The 12,378-nt window shown below is 39.9% G+C and overlaps 1 protein-coding gene across 9 annotated transcripts in view; it reads left to right on the top strand.

Moving 5' to 3' along the window:
• ARHGAP26 (Rho GTPase activating protein 26) overlaps positions 1–11,590 on the top strand; it is a 211,261-nt gene extending 199,671 nt beyond the window's left edge. For all 9 annotated transcript variants that reach the window (XM_082213473.1, XM_082213467.1, XM_082213470.1 and 6 more), the window contains 2 exons: positions 3,345–3,436; positions 9,651–11,590. In XM_082213473.1, coding sequence (XP_082069599.1) covers positions 3,345–3,436; positions 9,651–9,739 — 181 coding nt within the window. In that variant the 3' untranslated portion in view covers positions 9,740–11,590. The remainder of the gene's footprint in view (positions 1–3,344; positions 3,437–9,650) is intronic.
• The last annotated feature ends 788 nt before the right edge of the window (positions 11,591–12,378 follow it).

Genomic DNA, 12,378 nt, shown 5'->3' with positions numbered 1-12,378 from the left:
AATGTAAATACCCCTGCAAGGTGGCTATGTCACATTTTAGTTTTGATACAAGGCTGCATCTAGTGTAACATAATCAGAATTGCTGTCGTTATGAGTCTGGGGTGTGTGCGCACACAAGGGAATCTCTCACTCTTCCCATAAACTGTACAAGGTCACATGGGCAAAACTCGACTGAGTGCTTTTCTGGCCATGTGCCATGCTCAGAGGCAGAAATTAAGAAGAAGAAGAAGAAGAAGAAGCCTGATCAGAAAGACCTAGGGCTCATTCAGGCTGGGCTATGAAGGGCACTGCAGCACGAAAGGGAGGGCATTGCAGCACCATACACTGAGATAACGGCAAAGAAAAGAAACCAGGAAAAGAAATGGACCAGGCAGTGGCAATTTATTGTTCAAAGCTGTTCTTGTAACTTGTATTAATTACCAATTAATGCACTGTCTTCCCCTGTGGACCCCCGCCCTGCCGGCTTTGCTTCCCATCTCCCTAAACTGTGTTTAATGTCTCTGTGGAGTTCCCCTTCTCATTTGTTTTCGTTCCCGCGGGTGTTCTACAAATCCAGACAAACCGCTTGACCCAACATGTTGGTTTCATGGAGCACACAAGCCATAATTGCTCATAGTGACTTAAGTAAAATGTTGTATCCTGAACATTTTTGGGGAGGGACCCTTCATGGAAGACTCTTGAATGCAAGGTTCGTATTAATTAATTTCCACACACAAACATATTGCAATGGAAATGCTTTCAGGTGTTATGTTTTCCCATTATTTGTTGAATCCATCTGAATGCAAAATACTGCTTTTGATTATCATATTCCTGTTAATGTGGTCTTCAAACAGGAATCCTAAATTGAATGTTCTGTGTAAGACTTTTGTTGTTGCTGAGGTGTGGTGGGTAAGATTCCATTAGAGAATTTGTGGGATGAGGAAAAAATTCTAAATAAGTGTGTCTTGTTCCTGGTCTCAAAGCTTTGAACAGGAAACAAGAGGGAAGCCTGCAATTGTCGCAATCTCTTTACATAACTAGATGTTTTTCTTGGAAATGTTTTTAGTAAAGTGCCTCCTTCTGAAATTGCCTCCTTGTGAATTTTATACACAGTTTTGAGGCACTGAATGATTTGGTCCTAGTCATTAAGTAGTGCTGGGTGGGTTAGTCTTCCATTCATTAGGTTTGGATTTACAGACTTTGTAACAATCACTGGACATCTTCAGTATGTAGCTTTCTGTTCCTAACATTCATTCACACTAATATATTTTTACTCTGCTGTTATGCCATGTGCTTGAGTGATTGTGTGCATTAAAACATCAGTTTTTATATCTAATCAATGGGAAACTGCAGCAGTTGAATTTAAGGCTCTTAACCATCTTGATAATGTTTACAAAGATAAAGTATCACCAATTAGTGCCAGAAAAAGACTAGGGTTTTTTCATAGTTTATTCTCAATTTAGACAAGAACCAAACAGGATGTGTTGTTAACATACACTTCTTTTTTTAAGCATCCACTAGTGGTGATAATTATTGTGATCACAGCAGGGAAAGAGAGAGAATTTAACCATATTCTCAGATGACAATCTTGCCTGGAATATATTATTTGCATTAGGAGGAGATCCCCCATTGGCCTTCCTTCTAGTTGAAACACTTGATAGATGATTAGATGGAGGTTCTGCTTAACTAGAGTTAATATGCAATAATTGTTGGTTGCTTTAACAAACTTCCGTTGTAGATCTCCTGATCTGGATTGGAATGAAACTTCTCTACCATTTTCTAACATTAATTATGCTGCTGTCCAGGTGATCTGTTTTTCCCTTTATGCATTTGTCAGCAAAGGATGTTCAAAGACTGTAAAGGCGCTCAAATTTAACAACTGTGCTTTTTGCTAATGGGGAAAAAAATGCTGTGTTAACGCATTCAGTCAGGCATATGGCTAATCTGCAAGGAGGAAAAAAATAAATATCAGAAACCAATGGAAGGAATTGTGTGTATCCAAATTCCAGAACAAAAGGTTTTTCAGTGGAAAATGGGGGGGGGGAGTAAAGTATGGGACATTTCTCAACCCAAGAAAAACTAATAAAATCAATCATAATAATAATAATAATAATAATAATAATAATAATAATAATAATACCTCTGAGCTCTCTGGTGGATTACATTACTTGCTGTTTAGCTGTCCAGTTGTCCTTTAAAATGCAGATTAATCATACTGGTAAATGCCCTCTAAGCAAAAGGGCATTTAATGCTTTGGGTTTTAATGTCTCTCTAAAGTGACTGAGAAAACAGGGCTTAGAAGCCTCTTCTTGAAAGGTGTCACCTTCTGCTAGCTCCCAGTTACAGTTAGGAAGCTGCCATAGCTCTACCATCCAGAGTGCCTCATCTAGGCTTTCACTCAAGCTTTTTTGACTGGGTGAAATCCAAAAACTGTCACAGCAGCAACAGTTAACTGCTGCCGGACCAGGAGCTTTGTTGGGGAAAATGTGTCTCATTCTCCCACTCTTCCCCTAAGGGAAAGAGATCACTCATGGGGCAGCATGTCCAGGGCTTAAACTAGCAGCTGCCACTCCAGATTGATGATGCTTTATTTCTCAAGCCTCTGTAACATGTCAGTAGGCAGGACTGTGGTTTGTGGCATGAAGGTTCCACTGCAGGTAAATCACTATAGGAAAGGCTTCCTCGGGGTTGGAAATTTGCATTGTACTGTTCAAGCAGATGGAGTCTTGGAACTGAGCTAGAGAGAAAAATTACCAACAAGACCTCAGTTCAAATGATTTACAATGCCAGGGAAAGATTGCTAGCAGAGTTTGGTTACGTCAGCCTCAACCAGGAGCCAGGCCTCTGGATTATGTTTCTTATCAGAAACTCTCTCCCTCACACACACAAAGTTTTTCCAGCTGACTCTTTAGAGTTGATTCCTTTTCTCTGCCTCTAATTTAAAAAAAAATAAAAAATTGCCCATCACTCCCTGACATAGTATTGCTCATTCCATTGGGCAACCATGGGCTTCCCTTGGCCCCAAATGCAGCAGTTAATGTTGAAAATCCAAAATAACGAAACTTGGTTTTGGAGAAGAAATGTTACCCCACCCACACCCTTCTCTCTCTCTCTCTCTCTCTCTCTCTCTCTCTCTCTCATCCTCTAAATATGCTTGGTGTTATCTTGAATATTATTCCTTTTATCTTTCCCTTGACCTGTGTTTCGTCTTTTCCTCAACATTTTGCCATCTGGCAGTTTTGATCCACGTTTCAAGGATTTTTCAGGAGAAACGCTTTAGAAATAGTCAAGTCTGCAAACACACACGCAAAGAAAACATGTGCAAACCTTCCTGCGTGCTGATTCTTTTGTTATTATTTTTGCAGTTCTCCATTCCGCAGAGCCAGAGCACTCTATGCTTGCAAAGCAGAGCACGACTCAGAACTCTCCTTCACTGCAGGCACCATATTTGATAATGGTGAGTATCCATGTGTGGCCAGTCCTACATAATACAAAGAAGAGTGAATGGTGATTTCTCAAGAGAGAAGGCTTGTGTTTCCCATTGAGTAATCTAAAAGGGAAGGCTTGTGTTTCCCACTGAGTAATCTTAAGACTTCATCCTGTTACAAATGGTGATACAGACTACATCTTTCTGACCACTTGATGTTTACTAATTGGGAACATATGGGCTAAAAACTATATGTTGCGCACCAGTTTGTGCATCTTTGGGGTTGCAAGGGTAAATACTCAATTGAACCCAAGGAGGAGAGAGAGTTGCTGGCACAGGGCAATTATGGTGGGAAAATGGGGAATAATTAGCAGGAGAAAACTTGGCTAATTTTGTGGATATTGAAATTTGTAAAGCTCTAGTCAACCACATAAGTATTTGGCTGTATTTCTAACTGCAGGTTGTCAGTTCAGTTAATATTGAAGAGATTTCAGTTGCATTGATAATAATATACCAGCGATACCAGCCCAGTTCATTCAACATGGGTAGGTTAGCAGTGTCATCTTTTTCCATACCTGCTAATGGGTCAGTTGGTCAGGATTAAAAGACTTACTGAAAATTACCAAATGGCTGGTGGACAAACCAGGTGTAGCTGTGGGTTTGAGGACAGAGACTCTTAACAGGTTTAAGGGAGGAAAGAGTGCCAAGTTTAGGAGCTGGGAGAGAAGAAGTGGCCATAATTTACCATTTTTGCAAAAACGAAAGATGCTGAAGAAGAGAATGAATTTATTTATAAGACTGCAAGCTTCAGATAGAATTCTTGGAACTCTCTGCTGATTAGTAGCCTGCTCTCCCCTGGCTCTTAGGCATACAAAAAAGCAGAACAAATAGAGAAAGGCTGTTTATATTGAACAAACAGTGGTTGCTAGATAAAAATCAGCTGGGCCACACTGAGAGACAACTTGCATAATATCCACTAGATTCAAATAAGTTGTTCTGTGCACGGAATGAGGTCCACTCAGCGCAGTGGGACTCCCCCTCCCCTTCTGCCCCCACGCCTCCTAAATATGCTGTGAAAGGTTGGGGGGAACCCAGAACAGGTTGGGGGATGAGAGGAGAAGCGAGTCTTGTGCAAATGGATTTCATTCCATGCCTAGTTACCTCACTTGGGACTATGTTGCAGTCGACCTACTGAATGTGGCAAAATACATTTTATAATTGCTGCATTAAGAGAAAACACTTTTAAAATAGTTTTTAACAAGACAAATATCATGTCAAATGAAGCACATTTTTTTATTTGCCATACTTTTTCAACTTGGAGCTATAATCTTGCGTGAGAGTTAGCAAGTCAAACTAGCTATGTTAGTCTGCTTCTCATTAGTCAAACTGAGCATATGTAGCAAAAGAGAGAGCCCCACCTCTTCTGCATACCCTGAACCTCTGCTATCTTTGACAAGACACAGCATAAGCTCTATGAGAATCCCGTCTCTGGCCAGGAGAAAAGCAGGCAATTTTTCACATTCAGTGGTAACAGTGGTTCATTATTTCATGCTCTTTGTTTCATTTGCTCAAATCACCATGCATAGGAGTACCTTTCCCTCCCTAGGTTCAATAATAATCATAATCATAATAATAGCTATATTGGCATGTAGAATGACAATTTGCCAACTACAGAGTTGATTAACTTAGATCTCTAATTTTTGCAAAAGTTTTTAACCCTATCACACCAATGAAGTATTTGTAAACCTCCTTATGTTTTTAATGCAGTGAAAGGTGCAACAGAATTTCCTTCCATTCTTTCGGTTCAGTTTTATTTATTTATTTATTTAAGCCTGCCATATGATCACAGCAAAGATGGGCAGACTATTCAGTGTTGCTTCCCGCATTTAAATAACTCAGTAGGGGGCTGTATACTTTATACAGTGTATCTTATTATTGTAGTGGCGGCTTATAAATGTCAGGATTGAGGGCCTTTCCGCACTTACCATTTATAGATGATGGGTCCGTCATCACCCCCCCCCCATTTTTTGCATGCTGCCAAACAACATATTCAGCTAGTATAATGTACCAATGTTGTTGTTTTTTCATTTGTGTGGCATCCTCAGTTTCTGAGTAGGAGGGGTTGGAGGTAGTTTAAGAGACATCAGGATCACGCCACATCCCTCCAATGAATGCGAACTTCCAGTTTGCGAGCTGATTTCAGGGGAAAGAAGATATGTCAGATAGAGATCATGGTACTGTCCATGGCAGCAACCATTAGCTGCGGGGGGGGGGAGCATCTTAATTGTAAGGTTTACCATAGCTCAGGCAAACATGTAGTTCTTCTTCTAATCTTCTCTACTCCAACAAGAGTAGAATCCCAGAATACTGGGTATTAAATCCCCCCCCTCAAAAAAAGCCATGAAAGGTCTGTCTCCATATGCATACTCATAACGCCAACATTTACTGACTGGAGGAACATGAGGGTAAGTAGGTGGTGTGACTACTATAGCCACAGAACTTTTCTCAATTCAGGAACAAGCAACCATTACTGTAGAAAGGAAGCAGGACTTCACTGCACTAGCAGATGGTCACAACAGGGTATCACACAATATAATTTCACAGCCACTTGTTTCGATACCATAGACCAAGTGTAGCTCAATCAACAGAGCATTAAACTCTACATCTCAGGGTCATAGGTTTGAGCCCTACATTGTTCAGAAGATTTCTGCATTGCAGGGGGGTTGATGTGATTACCCTCATGCTCCCTTCGAACTCTACAACGATGATTCTATGATGCACCAGTTTTTCATTGCCATAAGCTCTTGAATGAGCATTAATTCTTGTATCCCTGAAATACTGCCTCTTTTGGAGGATTCGGCCAGAACAGTATAAAGCATTGGCAACAAGTGCCTCCTTCCCTTTAAATCATTTACACAATCTCTCTAAATGTTTCACTGCCTTCCTTGGTTTAACTGCAAAATTTCATCCTCCCCTCTTACCATCTTCCTTAGAAGCTGAGGTTTTCTGCCTGTGGTGCGGGACATTAAAGCTAAATACTGTTTAAAAAAACCAAAAGAACCCTTACATGTTGAGAATACTAACAAGGATTATACAGATGACCTTCTCCTATACAGTATCCTAAATATAATAATGGAACAATGTGGAAATCAATTGAAAGGATAATAAAAAACCAATTGCATTAATCATTTTAATACAAACATGTAAATTTGACTAAGGCTGTAAGAAGAGAGTGTCTGGAGAGAAAAACTGTAGAATGCAGAATTCGCCTACAAATATAAAATATACACAAAAATGAGGTAAATCACATACATTCCATGGGGTACAAATGAAATGAGAAATGTAACAAAAGATGGAGAGTCAAGTAGCTGCTCAGGAATTGTCGTTAACAAAATAAAAAGAAGAGGGACCGGGCAGTTCAGTAAGGACTATGCAGATATTACATGGGAGGAGAAAATATTAGCAGTTATGGCAATGCAATGAAAGATGCCTTTTTCCCTTAGGGTAACATTCACCTGTATTAGTGCCCAGGGCCTGAAAGTTAACCCCGGGCCTGAAATAGATTCAGATTGATTGATTTAGGATGCAGTTTATCCAGGAATAATCCCATTGACCTGAATTGGGATTTACCTCTATGTAGACATGCATAGGATTGTGTAGCTAATACCAGTACATACAGTTTCCCTGTTGACACCCCTATAAATTTAGCCATGTGTATAAGACAGATCCAGCACAAATGAGCCCACATAATTTACTGATGTATTTTGAGGTGTCACATAACTTCCTTAATGCTGATATTTTAAAAACTTTTCCTAAGATACACATACTGTTTCCTCTTAAAAAGTAAATTTGTATTCCGAGTCTGAGAAGGAAATTCCAGACCAGGCTTCCTCAAACTCGGCCTTCCAGTTGTTTTGAGACTATAGTTCCCATCATCCCTGACCACTGGTCCTGCTAGCTAGGGATCATGGGAGTTGTAGGCCAAAAATAACTGGAGGACCAAGTTTGAGGAAGCCTGTTTCAAACGAACCTAGAGGTCTATTGTTCCCAAGTGCCTCATTGTTTTGCTTGTTTAACCATTAGAGGGACTTTGATGTTCAGTTTTGAAATAAAATGTCTTGAATTTTGTAGAGAAACATATACTAACTCAAATTCCTCTTCTTGCTCCCCAACCCAATCAATATACAAGCATTTTCCTTGTCCTCATACACATTAGTGGACTAGAACAAAATGAGAGAGGGATATAGAGTATGAATAAGTAAAAGCAACCTTGATACTAACCATTCTAGTTATAATAAATCCATTGTCATTGTAAGGTTGCTATTTGTGTTAAATTTTGATAACATTTTAAAAACCTATGCAATCGGGTGAGGAGGAAATAATATGGTGGGATTCCTACCATGGTTGCTGCCTTCAGTTCCTTCAAGGAAGGGCATGATAAAAAGTAAGGAGGAGGAAGAGAACTATTACTATTACTTTGCTGGCCTCTCATCTCTTGGCATAAAATCATGCTCAAATCTACTCAGGCAGTTTTGTGTTTCATTTGATAGATTAATCTAATCCCCAACCTCAGATTTAGGTATGGAACCAAATACAGCCAACCCCTGTTTTAGGCATGACCAATATGTGTACAATTGTGCAAACACACACAGCAGCAAACCCGGAATTCACCCAGAAACGTCATAAAAGATGTCACTAAAAGGGCGGAATGGAAGTGGGGTAGGAGTGGGGCAGGGAGCGGAATGGGGTGTTTAAATTGCACATGATTGCACGTGGGTGAGCAACTCAAGTTCAAGTGCCACACTTTTGCTGTTAACTTTTCACTTGCTCCAAAGTATATATATTAGTAGCATTATTTTGTGGAAGTTTGGCATGGAACCCACACTACCCTAAACATCTTTTTGCAGGGGGGAGGAGTTATCTCGGGGCATGCTTCATAGTGCTTGGCTGTCCTCATGTCTATTGCCAGCTTAGAGTTTAAATTAGTAAAGGAAACGCTTTGCCAGAGTCAAGCATAGGAAATCCCATTAATGAGCAAGCCAGAAAGAGAATAAGTGCATTAATTTTCTTAAGTATTGAAGGTTATCTTTCCAGATTTTTTTCTCCCCATAAAGCCCTGTTCAGTCCCAAGAGTGGCTTTTGCATTATCTGCACAGAAACAGCAATGGCCTCTTGATAATACTTCCTTCCTTCTTCCTTCCTCCTCATGTGAGCTAGAATGTATGACCAGGCTTATGTAACCCTGTTGTCATCACGATGGCTTTCACAAACAGGAATATAGTTTCCTAATGTCTGTTAACTACATAAACATAGAGAGCTTAAAAAAAGAAAAGGGTGGGGAGGGTGGGGACAAGGAGATTGTGGGAATGAATTCTAGGCAAGATAATATGGAAGGAAATTTTAGGCTGAGGAATAGGCCACAAGGGAAGAAAGATGGAATTTGAAACCTCAGCACTACAGAAAAGGGAAATGAGCAAGGGGAACCATAAACATTTAGACTCTTCGGCAAGAGAAGGGAGAGAGATGAAGCCAGAGACTTTAACCCCTTAGTCCTTGCCTCCTACTGAAGCAAAGCGTAAATGCATATGTATGTTTGATCATATCCATTGTCACCCTCACTACTACTTTTCTTTTCCTCCTCCTGTGTAATCTGCAATCACAACAGTGATTGTAAACACTATAGAAGTCTCTCTGTTAACACAGGATGTGGCACTTCATAGTATTCTGGGAGAGAGGGATGTTTTGGCCGGGGGTGGCTATATCCCCTTGAGGATGAAGTTGCTGGACACTAGGGGTAGAAACTGGAATGTTGTCTGACCAATAAATGTTCTGTTCTTCCTGGTAGATTCAGGGTAGTCTGGTTCATTCTTCAGTAGTGCCCTCTTCTCTCTGTTAGCTGATTTATGGATAGGGTTAGGCAGAGACATCCAGGGATGTCTCTCAACTATCTTCCTCACTCTTTCTTAACCTTTTATTATTTAGACATACAGGTAATAGGTTTGCTAAGTTGCTGTTTGGGGTTGGAAAGTACACTGCGCAGGCATGTTATGTGGAGCCCCTCCTCTCAGAGGAAGACTTAATTGGAGGATAACCCTTTCTTTCTGTGGCCAGGAGGAGGATCCATCCCAGTGAGGAAACACTCCTACGGCCAGGAAGAACAGGAAATATAAAAGTTAGTCAACATTCTAGTTCTATTTTAAAGTTTCGGATTTATAGACTTAATAACCTTCAACTCTCTTCTCAGTTCATCCATCTCAAGAGCCTGGCTGGTTGGAAGGAACCTTGAACGGAAAAACAGGATTGATCCCTGAGAACTATGTGGAGTTTCTATAACTATGGACCCATTCACACACAACATTGCTGAGCTTTACATGGTATCCATGACAACTGCCGATTAGAGTATTGTAGATCATTTGCTGTTTGCCACTGTGAAAAGAAAGGTGAAGGACTCTGGTGCCTGTTCAGATGAATGTTTATGTAAATAATGTATGTTGCTCCTTATGTAATGCATTGTTTGTACAAAGACACTACAGGAAATGGTGGATGTGAAAGGGGGAGGGGGAGGAACTTCAGCAGAAATTGTTCCGCTCTTCTACAAAAGGTGTGCACCCACTTTCTAAATTGTGTTTTGTTTTAGAGGGCACGATATTAGCAAGGTGTGTGTGTAAATGTGGCTTAAAATGATTGCTTGATACCAAGCCCCATTTAACTGGAATTACTTGCACAAAATCACAAAATCATTGCGGGTGCCCTCTCGGGTAACACCCAGGGAATGCTAGATGAACAAAAATTAGACCCCCTGCACTTTCCTCTAGCTGTCCAAAATAAACCTCCCATTTGCTTGGAGGAAACCATGTCTGTTCCTTTTATCTTCAGAAGGTGAAAATAATGTTTATGTACATCAACACTAATGGCTTTCCTCTGCAGAGATTAGCCATCCTGGACAGCAATCAACACATAAATAATTCCAATAATGAGAACTGCTTCACTACATAGACCAAAAGCAATACAGCAGTTGCATTACAGTAATGCTTTTAACTTTTTAATGTCCAAGCAAGACACACAACAGAATCTGAATGTTTTTCCAGAGTGTGTGTAGCAACTGTGATCCCCAAAAATATCCATCAGCAATATGAAGAATATAATGTTTTGGACCAAAGTTCATAAAGGCTTTTTTTTTAAAAAAAAAGCAACAACAACAGAACAGCTAAGACTAAAATATCTGCAATCTCTTCAAACAGGAATTCCTTCTTGGAGGTCAAGGAGTCGCTTTTGTAGAATAGCACATAGACTGACTTGCTGTCCTTCTCTTGTCACTTACTAGCACAAATTTGTAGAAACAATCATCCAAAGCCTATTGTGTACTTGGGCCTTTCTTATTTCTTTGATGTGGGCAGCTTCTGTCATTCACAGCAATACTTTCTGTCATTATGTCCCTTGCTTGCTTTGTAGCCTGGTGTGTGTGTGTGTGTGTGTGTGTGTGTGTGTGAGTGTGTGATACATGGGGCAGGGAACCTTTAGCATTAAGGATGCCACTGAATTACAACTATCATCCTTGCCCATTGGCAACATCTCAAGAGCCACAGGTTCCCTTCCACTCCTCTACACAGTCACCTACCTTAGAATTTTGTATTTATTGTGCAGTTGAGTGAAAAATCTGGAAAACACACATATATGAAGTATTAGGATTGATGTTTTCACCTATTCATTGATGCCTTTCAGTAATGCCTTTCTCAGTGAAATACCTGTTTTGGGAAAGATGCACCCTTTTCCTAAATTGCTCTCAAGTTGCTTTGCATATTGTCTGCATAGCTGTAGAATTTACACTTAATGACATGATTTGAAAGCCAAACTTTTCAGATACCATGCTGCTGCTGCTTCTTTGCTTTAAAAAGAAATAGAAAGTTTTGACTGTGTTCAGATGAAATTGAAAAGTTGGCCCACTTGCAGAAGTAGAAAAACTGGCACTTCCTGGTGAATTGTGGTTCCCACGCCCCAGCTGCTGTACTATCATATTTCAGTGGCCATAGACTTCTTCTGCTTTAAAATGTTTGTGTGCTTTTTTTAATTTAATCTTAAATTCTTGAGTGTTCACATTGCTGTATGTTTCACTGACTGTTTTGAATTTGAGATGTAAATATGATGATTTGAAATATTGTGAAGTAAAGTTTTTATATATTCTGATTTTTAACAGAAGTGTAATAAACTAGGTATTCAGTCACCATTTAAACATATTTAACAAGAGGTGCAGAGGCAAGCACAAATCTACACACCGATGTTAGAGAAAATGACTTTTCCTGGTCTCCTTCATTTTGGCACCTATAGCTGGCAGCAGCTTTTGCAAATCTTCCATTTTTGTTAATATTTTTAGGCATCTTTGAAGGAGCGTAGTAAGTGTATTTTTCTATTGTGTTTTGTTCATTTCGAAGCTCTAGTGTTTATTGAACAAATAATACACGTATTGAATGCAATATTTCATCTCTGGGGTTTTCCTTAAGAGTTCATCTGAGCATTAAACTGTGGTTAATCTTAACATTATTGAAACAAGCCAGCTCCATTGCTTGACACTGGCTTATTTCTACCAAACCATAATTATGATCAATCACAGTTTGCTTGATTTGACAACATGACAAGCTGTAGTTAATCAAAAGCAGAAGAGAGAATTTTTGAACTTCTTGTTTCTGTACGGCAGCACAAGTGTCTGAAGCCTCCATACGCCTGCTCCTCCTATCCATGGTTTATTGTGACGTCTGAGCCAGCTAACACTCTCTCTTGTGCTCTTTTAGTAAGCAAGCACACAGCCATGCAATCTCTGATGCTAGAACTAGTGTATTTATTTTTTATTTTTTTGAAATTCTCTACCAAGCTGCTTTTATTGCTGCTGGGAGATGAGTGCAGGTACTTGTATTCCCCGCTCCCAATACACCAGCCCACTTATTTTCAGGTGGACATAATTGAGAGACTACCCTTAC

Source organism: Podarcis vaucheri (genome assembly GCF_965113315.1).
Source record: "Podarcis vaucheri genome assembly, chromosome: 2".
Classification (NCBI taxonomy): domain Eukaryota; kingdom Metazoa; phylum Chordata; class Lepidosauria; order Squamata; family Lacertidae; genus Podarcis; species Podarcis vaucheri.
The sequence above is the reverse complement of the archived record's forward strand: the minus strand, read 5'-3'. Positions and strand labels throughout refer to the sequence as shown.